This window comes from Muntiacus reevesi, chromosome X (assembly GCF_963930625.1).
Source record: "Muntiacus reevesi chromosome X, mMunRee1.1, whole genome shotgun sequence".
NCBI lineage: Eukaryota > Metazoa > Chordata > Mammalia > Artiodactyla > Cervidae > Muntiacus > Muntiacus reevesi.
This window is the reverse complement of record NC_089271.1, coordinates 131,668,396-131,684,031: the sequence shown is the minus strand read 5'-3', so window position 1 is coordinate 131,684,031 and position 15,636 is coordinate 131,668,396. Positions and strand designations below refer to the sequence as shown.

General features: G+C 40.4%; 1 protein-coding gene across 3 annotated transcripts in view; it reads left to right on the top strand.

Annotated features, from left to right (window-relative positions):
• Positions 1-15,636, top strand: part of DOCK11 (dedicator of cytokinesis 11) — a 203,717-nt gene that overhangs the window by 102,495 nt on the left and 85,586 nt on the right. For all 3 annotated transcript variants that reach the window (XM_065915011.1, XM_065915009.1, XM_065915012.1), the window contains 7 exons: positions 2,796-2,917; positions 3,526-3,612; positions 5,703-5,792; positions 11,708-11,826; positions 13,359-13,428; positions 13,509-13,634; positions 14,668-14,739. In XM_065915011.1, the coding sequence (XP_065771083.1) occupies positions 2,796-2,917; positions 3,526-3,612; positions 5,703-5,792; positions 11,708-11,826; positions 13,359-13,428; positions 13,509-13,634; positions 14,668-14,739 (686 nt within the window). The remainder of the gene's footprint in view (positions 1-2,795; positions 2,918-3,525; positions 3,613-5,702; positions 5,793-11,707; positions 11,827-13,358; positions 13,429-13,508; positions 13,635-14,667; positions 14,740-15,636) is intronic.

Genomic DNA, 15,636 nt, shown 5'->3' with positions numbered 1-15,636 from the left:
TGGACAGGGAACCCCAAATAGTTCCATAGCACTGGAGCACAGGGAACTGGGGAGGGAAGCATAGGAGGCCAGATTGAAAAGGAAGAGTCAGATGGTGGAAGGCCCTGAATACCAGGTTGTGGGTTTGATTTTGTTCTGTTACCAATAGGAAATACTGGAGGGTTATAAACACCAGTAGGAGATGTTTTGCAGGAAATCCAATCAGGCAGCAATGTGAGGTGAGGTGGAGCAGGAAGAAGGAAGGAAGGAAGAAACACCAGTTAGGGGGCTATTTCAGGAGTTCAGGAGAGGAAGGGGACCACAGTGGGGCTGTAAATGGCAGGTGGGTGGGGGGCAGGCGGTGAGGGTGGGGGAAAAGACAATTGCAGAGTAATATACTGGGCCTGGCAAGTGAATGACCTCTAGAGAGATGATTCAAAGTTAGCATTGAAGTTTCAAAACTGGAAAGAAGGTATTGCCGAGTAGCAGAGTTGTGCCTAGGCATAGTGGGTTTTGACTGATGTTGAGTTTGCAGTGTTAGTGACACATCTGAGTGATGCCCAGCAGGCAGAAGTACTGAATATTAGGAGAGTCCCTTTGTGGATAGTGTGATCATGTTTTAGATCCCCATAGAAATTGCAGTTCATTTAGGGTAGTGACCTTGCAGGTTGAGCAGAAATCTAGCAGAATAATGAGAACCTATGACAGTGTACCTCCTGAGGAAACAAACAATGGTTGCCTTATCCAGATCCTAGACAGAAGTGGGCAAGATGCTCAGTAGAGCATGAGGTGATTATTCTCTTGCTACTCATCAGTTTTTAAAATATATATATTGAAGTTATTTTTGAAGTATTACTGATTTATAATGTTTCAGGTGTACAGCAAAGTGACTCAGTTATACATACATATATATATACACACACATATTCGTTCTTTTTCAGATTCTTTTCCATTATAGGTTATTACAGGGTATTGGACATAGTTCCCTGTGCTGTATACAGCAGGTGCTAGTTTTTAAAATCTATTTTATATAGAGTAGTGTATATCTGTTAATCCCAAACTCCTCCCCAGCACTCATCACTTCCAACTGTCCATCCTTTAAGTGGCTTCACATCTTTGAGGCAGATGGTGTGTGCTTGACATTGTACCTTATATAGCTTCCAAGCATTCTAGATGAGTTTTGACTGAGAGACACACTTGGCCATGCTCTGATTGATTTGCAGTGCAAAAATGTTGCCCAAGCAATTCCATAGAGACAGAAAGTAGATCAGTGGCTGTCCGGGACTTGAAGAAGGGGAAATAGAATGTGACTTCTGAGGGGTATGGAGTTCCTTTTGGGGGTGATGAAAAAGTTCTGGAATTAGGTAGTGGCAATAGATATAGAGCTTTGTGAATATACTAAGAACCATTGAATTGTATACTTTAAATAGATTAATTGTAAGGCATCTGAATTATATGTCAATAAAACTTTATGTAAGGAAAAAATATTGCTGAAAAATAAGAAATATCTTTTCCTTTTCCTGATTTCTGGACTGGAAACCTTTTGTCATTTGTCTAATTTTCAGTTTAACTACTTTGACAGAGTCCTTTTGAATGGTTCTTCTGCTCATGTTACATTCCTCTGCTTTTTCTAAAAGAAAAGTCCTGTGTAAAGCATTTCTGAAGCTGTACTAGTGAAGATGCCCTGCAGGCGTGTTTTGGCGTCTGAGAAAGCCATTCAGTCTACTTGGAGAATGCAGTGTATCAGTCTCTTTAAGAATTAAAGCTTTGCCAAATTAAACACGTGAATGAAAACATTCTAACCAGATTTGTGTTGACTTCTGTGTTCACACTGTAAACACAAGCACACGTGCGTGTGCGCACACACACACCCACACACTCACACAAAGAATTTTAAAGTATCAGAAAGCAGTGGCTTTCAAAAGTACTCTGGAGCCAACACCCTCCCTCATATGCCAGAACTCAGTTCAGAGCAAGCCTTCTTACAGCTAAGTTATAAACACTTGAAGTCCAGAGTAATCTCTATAATGGAAATACTGACACCGCTTGACTTGAGCAACACAGAAAAAAAAAAGCTCTGGCTTTTTTAGCGTAGAACATGATGAGTTTTCTAATAAGAAGCCAAGAGGCTCTTTGGGGTAGAACTGTTAAGAAATGTAGAGACTGGAGAGGAAAATCTCTCAGTGATTCCAGTTGTAAGTACTGTGCTGTGGCTGTATTCTCTTGCTACCTCTCTTCCTTCTGTAATCAGGAAAACTGCCCAACCAAATACTGCTGTGTATAAATATAGAACATAACCCTGACTTGTGACCTTCATTTTCCATAGTCCTTTACTTACCCTAGGGTTGCTGGAAGAAATTTTGCAGCATGGTGATTGCTGTCTGATTATAGTCTCAGATATGAGACTGTAAGGGTGGACAAGAGACATCTGAATCTTTTAAAAAATAAGTCTACCAAAATGCTCCCCTAGTATGTCAAAATAATGAAATGGATGCACTTTAAAAGCTTTCAAGTATTTTGGTATATCAGCTCACTTTGGTCTTTAAATCACTCTGTTCTATAGAAGAGCTGGATGTTATTGTTCCCATTGTTATGGTCAAGGAGGTAGCGTGAATAACCTGTTAGTGGCCAGGCTAGGATTAGGAAGCCATCCAAACTCATTTTTTCCCCCAATACTTGGATGCCCAACACCTGGACTCTCACACACAAACCCCTGGCAGCATCACCAGCCCTACCCTGCTCCCCAGTGACCAGACATTTGTGTAGCTAATTGCATCTGCGATTTCATTTCTCATGGTTGATTATTGTCTTGGCAGTTGGCTTTGCCTGGGTACCTTTACTGAAGGATGGTAGAATCATCACTTTGGAGCAGCAGCTGCCAGTTTCTGCCAATCTTCCCCCAGGCTACTTGAATCTGAATGACGCAGAATCCAGAAGGGTAGGAAAATATCTGTATTTGTTGAAGAAATCATGATGAAATGTTATTTTTCCCTTCTTTTAAAAAATGTTATTGAAGTATAGTTGATTTGGTGTCATGTTAATTTCTGCTGTACAGCAAAATGATTCAGTTTTATGTATATGATGAAATGTTTAAACAATAGAATACTGTTGGCATATTGAATGGTTTGGTGTGATTGGTGGCTACTCAGAGTGTGGTTTGAGGGCTGATACTGGTCCACAACAAAGATAAATATGGAAAATGAGTGTTGGGAAGTTTCTATCATAGTTTGACAAAGTAACCTCATGTCAGTTGATTCCAGTAACTTAAAATGGGACTCTTGGGCACAAAATGATTTTGTGTGCATGATAAAAAAATTCCTTTATATAGTCATTTTTATTGTCATTAGGAAAAGTATCTGCCTGCAAAGGATGGGAACTTCAAAATGATTTAGGATACATTTATTCTAAAGGCAGGTTATTTTCTCCAATAATACCCTATGTCTGAAGCTAGCACATTTGTTTCTGAGAAAGATGTTGAAATGCATATATTGCTCATCTGTCTCTTGCTATGGTACAAAAACTCACATGTATGTTTTCTTTTCCCAGCAATCGAATGTGGATATTAAGTGGGTAGATGGTGCAAAGCCTTTGTTGAAGATCAAAAGCCACTTAGAGTCTACCATTTACACTCAAGTAAGTTGCATCCCATGAATTTGTCAAACAAATTTTTTTGCCACAACATGTGGCATGTGGGACCTTAGTTCCCCAGCCAGGGATCAAACCCATGCCTCCTACTTTGGAAGTGAGGAGTCTTAACCACTGGACCATGAGGGAAGCCCCCGAACTTCGTCAATTTTAATACTTGAGTTTTTTCTTGATTAAAATAGATTATATTCATTTCTACAGTCTTAGAGAAGTTGTGGCCTAAAACACTTTCTCATTAGTAATAACACCATTCTTAATAATAGCTCAAATTTTTAAATTCTTCTCAAATGACCAAATCCCTTCATTCCCATTGACTGATTCGAGTCTTCCAAAACTCTGAAAAAAATATGGAGGCTATTATCACCATTTTTAAATCATATATATATATATTTTTTGAGCTCTTTTAGATTTACAGAAAAATTATGAGGATAGTGCAGCCACCTCCCATATGCCCTATACCAAGTTTCCTCTACTGTTAACATTTAACATGAGTGTGACACCCTTGTTACAACTCTAGAAGCAGTATTGAGGCATAATCATTAGCTGAAGTCTGGCCTTTATTCAGATTTTCTTAGTTTTTACCTATTAGTACCCCTTTTCAGTTTCAGGATTCTATCCAGGATGGCATGTTACTTTTAGTTGTCACATTCCCTTAGGCTCTTGGCTGTGACAAGTTCTGAGTGTTTTGTTGTTTTGGGTGATCTTGTCAGTTTTCAGGACTACTGGTACTTTGCGGATGCCCCTCTGTTGGAATTAGTCTGATGTTTTTCTTATGGTTAGACTGGAGCTGAACACAGAAGTTGGCAGTCAGTAGATCAGGGTTAGCTACTACAGTTTGCTCTTAGACTCAGCATCCTTGAAATTAGAATCAAGTATCTGTGAGACACCTCAAGCACCGTTTGAAAAATCATGGATGGAGAAGGTGAAGTCCACGCTCCTTGGTACAGCCCTCTCAGGTTTCCTTGGACATTCCATCCTTTTATAGGAAAAGAAACAGGGGCTCAGTCAGGTTAAAAGATTTACCCAATGTCCCACAAATAATAATTAGAGGAAGCAGGTCAAAATCTGACTTCCATTTTTTTCTCTTTAATCCGTTTTGTTAAAATTGGAGGATAATTTCTTTACATTGTTGTGATAGTTTCTGCTGTACCACAACATGAATCAGCTATGCATGCATTCTCAGTTGCTTCAGTTGTGTCTGACTCTTTGCGACTCTATGGGCTGTAGCCCACCAGGCTCCTCTGTCCATGGGATTCTCCAGGCAAGAATACTGGAATGGGTTACCATCCCCTCCTCCAGGGGATCTTCCCAACCCAGGGATTGAACCCAGGTCTCTCACATCTTCTGCATTGTAGGTGGATTATTTAGCAGTGGCGCCACTTGGGAAGCCTGGATCAGCTATATGTATACACATATCCCCTCCCTCTTGGACCTCCCTCCGTGCCTTCCCCCCCCACCCCAACTCTCATCCCTCTAGGTCATCACAGAGCACAGAGCTGAGCTCCCTGTGCTATACGGCAGCTTCCCACTAGCTATCTGTTTTACACATGATTGTGTATATATGTCAATTCTTCTTTCTCAATTCATCCAGAATTTCTTGATTCTGGTTCCTGAGACAGTCTGTGCTATCCAAATATTCAGTGTCTATAGATTTCACACAGGACATTGGGTGCTGGCCACCACAGGGTCAGGTGACTCCCTTTTCTTCACCTGTCAGTTCAGACCTCTCTTCCTGCTTGTTCCATTAAAATATAGAAGCAACCCAACTTCAGAGATGACACTACTGAAAAAAGGAAACAAATGTTGGACTAGTTGGGCATAAATGGTGGCCTACCCGGTGCACTGAGATGCATGCTGAATGGGCCTGGTTTGCTGTTTTACGTGTGGGTTGAGAGGCCTCTGGGACTCAAGGAGGAACATGTGTGTTGGTAGCTGTAGATGCTGAGTCGGGTCATTAGAAGACCCAGGGAAACAGGCTTGCAAGATTCTGGGTGGGAGGACGGGTGGTAGAGGTGGAGAGCCTGTGTTTTGTGGGTAATGAATCAAATTTCATATGGCTGTGTCCATCTGGTTTTCAGGATCTGCATGTGCACAAATTCTTCCAGCATTGCCAGCTGATTCAGTCAGGCTCGAAAGAAGTTCCCGGGGAGCTCATTAAATATTTAAAGGTAAATGAACAGCAGCTTTCTGTGAAAGGGTTGTTTTTCTTGTCTTTTGGTTGCCATAATTTTGATGTGGGGGGGCCAAAAAAATGAATTCTTGAAAATACTTTTGGCTGCAAATCCTCAAGAGAGCACATTCTACTGTCCTTTTCCATCAAGTGGCTGTTTAGAAGCACACAACAGAAGCGCGGCATTAGGAAGAAAATGTTTTAGCCAGAATTCAACAGCATACTTAAAAAAAAATCTCATGAAAATGTTTGTTTCGGGTCCATAGATTGATTTTTCAAGGTCTTTTCTCATCTTGCTGACAGCCCAGTAAAGGTAGAGAATGCTGTGGAGAAAAAGGAATCACTTTTACTTGGAATAAAACATGAAATGGTTCCTGTGTCCGTAGGTGAAAGAGTATCAAAAGGGTCAGCTGATAAGAGAGAACCTAGTTGCTCCATGGTGCATAGGAGTCATAAGAAATGCCATATTTTATCAAAAGTATTGAGAATCCAAGACTCCATTGATGCCCTAACATGGTAGGACAAAGCATATGTCATAAGACCCAGCTGACAGTAGCTTTTCTCTTGGCTGCTCCTTCAGTAGATCAGCCATGGCCAGTCTGAGGAGTTTTTATTTTAAATGAAGTCCTCTACAGGATTTCCCTTTCGACATATGTTAATAAAGAATGATATGAAATGAACAAAAATACTCATTTCTTTCAGAGAGGCAGTGTGAATGAGGTAACACATGTATGGGTTCTGGAATCACAAACTGAGCTTGTACCCCAGCTGTCACTTGTTAGTTCTGTGATTGACCTTGACCAAGTTACTTAACTTCTCCAAGCCTTTGTTTCTTCTTCTGTCTCATAAAGATAACAGTAATACCCACTTGTATGGTGATTGTGAGGCCTCAGTGAGATAGGGCATCTGCTGTGTAGTATTCATTCCACACTTTTTTCTTGAGTACCCCCTGTGGGCCAGGCTTCATTCTAAACATGGGGAGGGTAAGTGAAGAAAACAGACAATATCCCTATTTTCAAGGAGCTCACTTTATTGTGGAGACAGATGGACACTAAACAAATAAATGATGAATAAATATTTACATCTGCAGTCATGGTTCCAGGACCCTCCCTAGATACCAGAGATGCTCAAATCCCTTGCAGTCAGCTCTCCATATCTGCAGATGTGAAATATGTGGAGATGGAGGGTCAACTGTGCATCTTATGTCAGTTGGTAATAAGTACTATAAAGAAAACCAAAATAATAGGGAAGGGGAATAAGAAGTGATAAGGATCTCTTTTTTAGATTGTCAATGAGGAGCTCTCCAGTAAAGAGACCTGAAGGAAAGGAGGGTGCCAGCCATGTGGAATTCTGGGCAAGGGTTGGGAACAGCAAGTGCAGAGGCCCCAAGGAGCTTGCTTGGTGTGTTCCAGAAACAGGAGGAGTTCCAGTGTGGCTGGCACATGCAAGGATAGGCCGCCCCATTGGAAAAGATAGCTGGATTATTGGTCCGGTAGGGCTTCATAAGCTGAGATGAGATGGGAAACTGTGAACAAAGGAGTGTGATGTAATGTCACTTTGGCTTTTAAAGAATCATCCTGCTTACCATACAGAAAATAGATTGTTGCAAAGGTAGAATCAGGCAGGTAGCCGATAAATGGTGGCTTTTATCCTTAATTAGCATTAAGAAGTACAGTAAGTCATCTAATTTCAAGTCCTTATCTTGGGTAATGTCTAGAATCCCTCTATATGCGAATGCGTTGTCTGCTCAGATCCATGGCTTTATTCTTCCACTGGGGAAGCTTTGTAAAAGTTTTAACAAAATTAAATTTCCTGTATTGATATTCTTAGAATGGAGGGGGAAGAAAGGTATTCATATTTGTGTTTTTAAGGGTGTGGAATTTCTGATATTTCTGTGACCTATGCTCACCCTCTAGTGGCAATGAATGAAATGCCATGTGATTATAGAAAGCGCCAAACTCCTATATGGAATGTCAGTGCTAAAAGGGATCTTTAGGGATTTTTTTTTTTTTTTACAGATGAGGACACTGAGGCCTGAGGACAGTGATTTACCAGTGGTTATTCAGCTGGTTAGTAGGAGATCAGAGCCAAGCATGTCTTTTGATGGGTCTTTTGACTCCTAGCCCCGTGTACTTTTTATCAAACCTTGCAGTCTCTTGTCCTTGTAAATGACATTGTTTAATCACTTCATCTAACCATCCACATGCTGAGCTTATTAAGTGTTCAGTGTTTTCCTAGATGCTGTGTGGCTTGCAAAGAAGAATAACTTAGGCTATTTTCCGTAGGGATCTTATGACCAGTCGAGGGTGGCTCACTTAAGTCAGATGACAATATAAGTCAGTAGTACAAATGATCGTCCAAAGCAATATGGAATTAAATGTCAAATGCATGATACAGGATATAAATGCTCAGAGTTCACAAAACTGTGGAACCACTGAGACTAGAGGGTTCCCATCTTTATCCCTTTGATTCCTTCATTTATTCATTTATTCAGTCATCTCCCAAATAATTATTGAGTACCTACTCTGGGGCCAGATATTGTACTGGATGCTGAGAATATAATTGGGATAATTCAGACAGCTTATCTACTCCAGTTGGGGTAGAGAGATTATAAAGAAGTTCCATTAGATAGGGATGAGTACTGTGAAGAAAATAGAACAGGTTAAAGCTCAACATTCAGAAAACTAAGATCATGTCATCCAGTCCCATCACTTCATGGCAAATAGATGGGGAAACAGTGGCTGACTTTATTTTTCTGGGCTCCAAAATCACTGCAGATGGTGATTGCAGCCATGAAATTAAAAGACGCTTACTCCTTGGAAGGAAAGTTATGACCAACCTAGACAGCTTATTAAAAAGTAGAGACATTAGTTTGTCAGCAAAGGTTCATCTAGTCAAGGCTATGGTTTTTCCAGTGGTCATGTATGGATGTGAGAGTTGGACTATAAAGAAAGCTGAGCGCTGAAGAATTGATGCTTTTGAACTGTGGTGTTGCAGAAGACTCTTCAGAGTCCCTTGGACTGCAAGGAGATCCAATCAGTCCATCCTAAAGGAAATCAGTCCTGAGTGTTCATTGGAAGGACTGATGTTGAAGCTGAAACTCCACTGTTGTGGCCACCTGATGTGAAGAGCTGACTCATTTGAAAAGACCCTGATGTTGCGAAAGATTGAAGGCAGGAGGAGAAGGGGATGACAGAGGATGAGATGGTTAGATGGCATCACCGACTTAATGGACATGAGTTTGGGTAAACTCTGGGAGTTGGTGACGGACAGGGAGGCCTGGCATGCTGCGGTTCATGGGGTCGCAAAGAGTCGGACGTGACTGAGTGACTGAACTGAACTGAATGGGCTCTAATGTGACCAGGAGTGCAGTCAAGATGGAGTTGTCAGGGAAGACTTGTCTGAGGAGTTGAAGACATTTCAAACTGAAAAGAACTGATGAGGGGAAGACAGCCATAGATGATAAAACTGTGTAAAAGGATGACAGACTATTGCAGCAGGTGTAAACACCTTGCAATGAGATGTGTGAAAGATAGGAAAAATAGCAAAGACAGCATAGCTGGAGCACACTGAGCAGCGAGGAGCAGGGGATGGCCCCAGACGAGTGGAGGATGGCGAACCCTTCGTAGCTTTTTGTTCTTGGCAGTTGGTTTTGTTTGTAATAGAGGGAAATGGCATTGTTGAACTTGCCTTTCAAAAAGAGCCCTCTGGCTGCTGGGTAGAGAATAAATTCTGTGTAGAGAAACAGTACTGGTACAGGGAGACCACTTCTACAAGGAATGCCCATCTCTCTTTTTTCTACCTGATGTGATCCTACTTAACCTTGAACCTTAGAACCTCTGTCCTCTGAAGTGTGTGACATTCCCTCCTCACTTGCAGACACAGTTGCTTCTTCTTCTGTGTGTTTACTGTTTGTGTCACAGTGATTCGGTTCCATGTGTTTTCCTTCCATCGTCTGTGAACTGCTTGATGATAGGAACCACGTCCATTTGATGTGCTTGGCAATCGGAAGTTCATTCATGTCCAACTCTTTGCAACTCCGTGGACTGTATAGTCCATGGAATTCTCCAGACCAGAATACTGGAGTGGGTAGCAGTTTCCTTCTCCAGTGGAATCGTCCCAACCCAGGTCTCCTGCATTGCAGGCAGATTCTTTACCCGCTGAGCCGCAAGGGAAGCCCACTTGGTATACCTTTATTCAGTAATACCTTTATTGAATGAGTGCATGAATGGCTTCACCGAAGTTGGGGGTGAACTTGACTGGGAAGGGTGGTTAGGACTTTGCTAAAAAAATATGAACAAAGGCACAAAGGTAGGCATGCATTTGACAATTTCAAGGAGCAGAGCAGTCAAGACACCAGTTTGGCCTCATGAAGAATGGTGAATGTTAAGGCTAAAAATGTAAGTTGGGTTTTAAGTAACTTAGACTTAATAACCTGGGTCAGGTTTTCTTCAACTTGGCACTATTGGCATTTGAGGCAGGATGGGTCTTTGTGGTAAAGGACTGTCCTATGCTTTGGAGGTTGCTTAGAAGCACTTCTGGCCTATCCACTAGATATCGGTAGCACCTCCTCAGTCGTGACAACTGAAAATGTCTCTGGACATTGCTAGATGGCCTGGAGGGATGGGGTAGTAAAGGGGTCTCTGATTGAGAACCACTGCCCTAGCTAATGGAGAGGAATCAAAAATTTTTTTGATGGTGGCAGAAAGTGGCCTGATGTAACCACTACTTGAGGAGGATTGAGTTTTGGAAATGAGAGTTAAATATACTGAGGTTGAGGAGAAACTGTACATAGCCCTACTATTAATGGAAAATTACTGGACTATTTTGGTTATAAGTTATAGCCCTGAAAAAAGGGCTATAAGGGTAGAAGAGAGGGCAAAACATTTGGAAAAACCTGAAGGAAAGACTAGAGGTTCCCTAAGCTCAGTTTCTTGCATTAGTCATCTGATTGAAGAGAAGTTGCCTGGAAATCTAAGAGGTCACTGTTGAGATGAGAGAGGCCTGGAAAGGGAGGGTGAGCATAAGGATGGAAACATGGGGCACTCTGAAAGATGAATATTGTGTTCCTTAGGATACAGACTTGTCTGACCATCTCTGTCTTTCCCAGGGCACTAAATATTGAACTGGTGTAGAAGGTGCTCAGTGAGGTGGTTTTTGGTTGGCCAGTTGACTGAATGAGTGAATGAATGGGTGAATGAAGGAAGGAGGGAAGGAAGAAGAAAGACATTTTACTTATTGGGTTGGCCAAGAGATCGTTCGGGTTCCTCCATAAGCTGTATAGAAAAACCCAAACGAGCTCTTTGGCCGACCCAATATTTTGCTGCTTGTATTATTTCTCTGTATACACGAGTATATTTCTTCTTTCTGATGTTAATGTGCCAATCAGTAGAGGTAGAGTGTTAGTTGCCACTTTGAAGAAATGTATTGTGAGGATGTTAGAATGTAGAACTGCCTCAGTTTGTGGATGGAACCAGTGTAAAGCCATCCATACGTAGAAACGGGACTTTATTGAGTCCCGTTCTCACTGCACAGTGATGGCCCACTTCCCCTTGTAAAACATACGAATGCTGGGGCCTGGTAGGCCAGTCTCCAGTACCTCCAAACATGCCTGCTCCCCAGCCCAGTTGTTGATTTATCAAGAGTCAGTCACCTTTTTTCTAAAACCTGTTGATCCCAGTTATACTTGTTATCTTCAATAGAGTATTTAATATTAAAGGAACTAACAAAATCTGAGTGCCAAAATAGAGATGTGTATAAAGTAATTGACAAAGTCCCCTATCCTTGGAAGCATGTGTTTAAAGTGAATTTATATTCTAGTGAATGTATTTATCATTACTTAATTTTTGGTTGTTTCACCTTTGCAAGTTTTATCATACTTTGATTTTCATAACTAATAATGACTTATTTTAGTGTTTGCATGCCATGGAGATCCAAGTCATGATACAGTTTCTACCTGTAATTCTTATGCAACTCTTCCAAGTTCTCACAAACATGACCCATGAAGATGACGTTCCTTTCAACTGCACCATGTGAGTTTCGGTGTTACAATGTGAAGAATCAACTTTTGTTTCCTTTTGCAAATTTCTTCATTTGTCTTCCAAATGAGAACCCCAAAGGCAGAAACCTAATATAACTTACCTCTAGTTTCTTCTTGGACTGAGGGACTTGCATCCCTAGGAATAGATGGTACCAGAAACCACAGGATAAGTTTACTGTGTTTTCCTCAACCAGAGGCTCTAAAACTGCTGCATGTTAGAGCAACCTGGGAAGCTTTCTAAAATATCTGTTCCAAGACCATACATTATACCAGTTAAACCTGAATCTCTGAGGGTGGAACTCAGCATTGGTTTTTTTTTTTTTAAGTTTCCACAGTGATGCCCTAATGCAATGGAATTTGAGAATCACGCCCTTGACCAGTATTGTCTGATAGAACTTTCTTCAGTCATGGAAATGTTCTATACCTGTACTGCCCAATATAGTAGCCATTAGTCACATTTAGTTGTTGAACTCTTGAAATGTGGCTGGTGTAACTGAGGATCGGAATTTTTCATAGTAGTTAATTTTAATTTGCTTACATCACGACTTGTGACTAGCAGCTCTCACATTGGGCAGAGTGGCCCTAGGCCATTAGTTTTTACTCGAAAGAATAAGAGTGTTCTTTTTATAGGAAAACAAACAAGGATATATTGTAGAGTAGGATGCAAAATGCACTTAATTTTTGAAAATAAAACAGGGGTTTTAAAAAAATTATAAGCCCACTGCTGGGTGTTTCTGGCTTTGCTGCTTCTGCTGTTGCCACAGTGTCTCTGGAGCCTCAGGGTTCAGGCTCCACACACCCGCATACTGTTTGCTCTTCTCTGCTATTGGGGATAGTCTGGTTGCTAATTTAAGAAGCATTATTGTAGTCCAGTGGTTCTCAAAAAATGTGATTCCCAGACCAGCAGCATCAATACACTTGGAAGCTTATTAAAAATGCTAATCATGGAACTTCACCCCAGACCTAAAAAATCAGAAACTCTAGGAGAGGGGTGAGCACTCTGCCCTCCAGGTGTTTCTGATGCATGCTAAACTTGCAGAACCACTGCTGGCTTCATAACTTTAAAATTTTCTATGAAACTTAGATTTGCTTCCCATTTTAGTTCATCTCATTATACGTGCTCTGTCTCTCCCTTCCCTTCCCCCCATCTGTTGACATGCTTTCCTATTCTTTTCCTTTGATTTTTACTAGAGGGGATTTCAATATTTACCTTACTGAAGGCTTTTTACTATATGGTAGCTATGAACATACTTCAAATGTGATTTAGAAAGGAGATGAAAAGAAATATCTTGGTTGCCAAAATAAAACAGCCTTCTTTGGAACCAAGAAATGTATTTTACAAAGCCCTGAACATGTTACATGCTGAAATCTTTGTTGGATCCAAACTAAGATGCCATTTTACACTTTCATTATTTAGACAGTATTAGGTATTTTTAAGGGTTAGATATGATGGTTTTATCTAACAATCAAACTATAGTGTTTCATTGTGGTCTGACGTGCTGACTTTTGTGAATGTTGTTTCAGGGTTCTCTTACATATCGTATCAAAGTGCCATGAAGAAGGCTTGGATAATTATTTAAGATCCTTCATTAAGGTTTGTGGAGTAAGCTTTCTTTCTGAGCATATTGTCTTATGAGAGAATTTGGTCTTATGGTTCATTCTCTTTGATTGTAGTATAGCTTCCGACCTGAAAAACCCAGTGCTCCTCAGGCCCAGCTGATACATGAAACTCTTGCGACTACAATGATAGCGATATTGAAACAGTCTGCAGACTTTTTAGCAATAAACAAATTGCTAAAGGTAAGGACACAGAGACATGCTTGCTTGATACTCTCCCATTCCAGGTCTAGTCTGTCATCATTTTCTCAAGTGACTCCCTCTTCGACCAGCACTTTGCCTATGCATCCTTTCCCCCCAAGTTTTCCACAGAAATCCTTCATTCCCTTCACCTTCCCCACCTACCCCTTGCTCTCAGTCAAATGCATACTAGAATTTTGGAGGGTATAGATCTGGGTGAGAATGCTGTATTCATCAGTTAGCAGTTCTGAGCATCCACTTCCTCTTTTCTGAAATACAGGTAAAACATCTCACATGTTGTTTCTGGCACATAGTAGGCACTCACTCAAATGGTGGTTCTTATTGTCATAATTTTTACTATTCCTATTAGTAATGGTGTTAGTCACTCAGTCGTGTCCAACTCTCTGCAACCCCATGGACTGTAGCCCTCCAGGCTGCTCTGTCCATGGGATTCTCCAGACCAGAATACTGCAGTGGGTTGCGATTTCCTTCCCCAGGGGATCTTCCCAACCCAGGGATCAAACCTGAGTCTCCTGCATTGCAGGCAGATTCTTTACCATTTGAACCACTAGGTATCTGCTTGAGACTTCCCTGTACCCTTCAAATTCTCCTTACACAAACACCTCTGCTACTTGGGCTGGCCCCAGTGTTGTACGAAGGGCAGGGTTGGGTCCCTCACTGGGTGCAGGCTCTAATATGATTCATTGTCCATAGAAAATTTAAAAACAGCAATAAAGTAAACTAAAAGTTGGTTTGTTCTTATCACACATGTAGGCAAATCAAAGTAGTGTCAGTGATAAAATACCCCTTTCCACCAAATATCCTTTGTACATCACCAGCTGGCTCTGAGGCATACTATTATCTTTTTGCCAACACAATTTGAAGATATTCTAGGGACTTGGATAGTCCGTAGCGATCACTTTAAAATGTTATTAAAGTTCAGAGACAAAATCCATAGTGATTTGTCAGCCTTTTATAAGCTTCAGGAATTTGGGTAACAATTAAAGATTGATTTGTATTTATTTGTTTATTTTAGTACTCATGGTTTTTCTTTGAAATTATTGCAAAGTCTATGGCCACATACTTGCTGGAAGAGAATAAAATTAAGGTAAGTAGGCTCAAGAATAATATTTAACATAGACAAAGAAGGCTAATCTTATTCATGGGTAGCCATGACGTGCAAATCCTCTTTTATATTTTAAGGACTCTCAGTCTGTAGCTTTTTTCAGTTTTTCTTTTAAAAAAAAAAAAACAAAGGTGTTCATATGTTTTCAAAGTCTCAACTTCAGAGGCTCACCACATAGATTCTTCCCTGTGAGGTATTTGCCATATTAAGTACATTATCTTTGAAACTTTCCCTTTGTCTTGTGGTTTTAAAATGTCAATGTCAAAAATATTCATTAGGAAGGAGAACACGTACCAAATCAGAAAGAACTATTCTTTTAGAAAGATTGAAGGCATGTACAAAGTTAAAAATATGTTATGTAAAAAAAGACAAAAGCCAAAATCTCTTTATGTAATGCGTGTGTTCCTGGAATATGCTGTATATATACCTATAGTTGTATTTTCAAACTCCTTCAGAAGTACAAAGAAATTTTAGCTATAGGCATTGAAAGCTAAGACCTTGTGAAGTAAAAAATAATCACTTCATATTTACATTTTTATCAATATTTCCACAGAACAGGTTTACTGAAATTAAAATACATGGATACATGTATACTTTGTGTGTCAGGAAAAAGATGGAATGAAAAACGATGTGTCTATCTCAGGAGCACAAATCCAAAATTGGGTCAGAATGACCGACTCTTGTTCATGATTTCAGTCAGTTATAATATTACAGGTCTAGATAGGTGCTATAATGATCTAAAGTATATATTTAACTAGCCATGTCTTTTTTAATTTGGGAGAAAAAGTATACTCCAGTTAAAAACACATTTACATACAGTATGTGTCTGAAAATAAAACACTGATTTAGACCTTTCACAACTCTTTTTTTTTTTTCTAT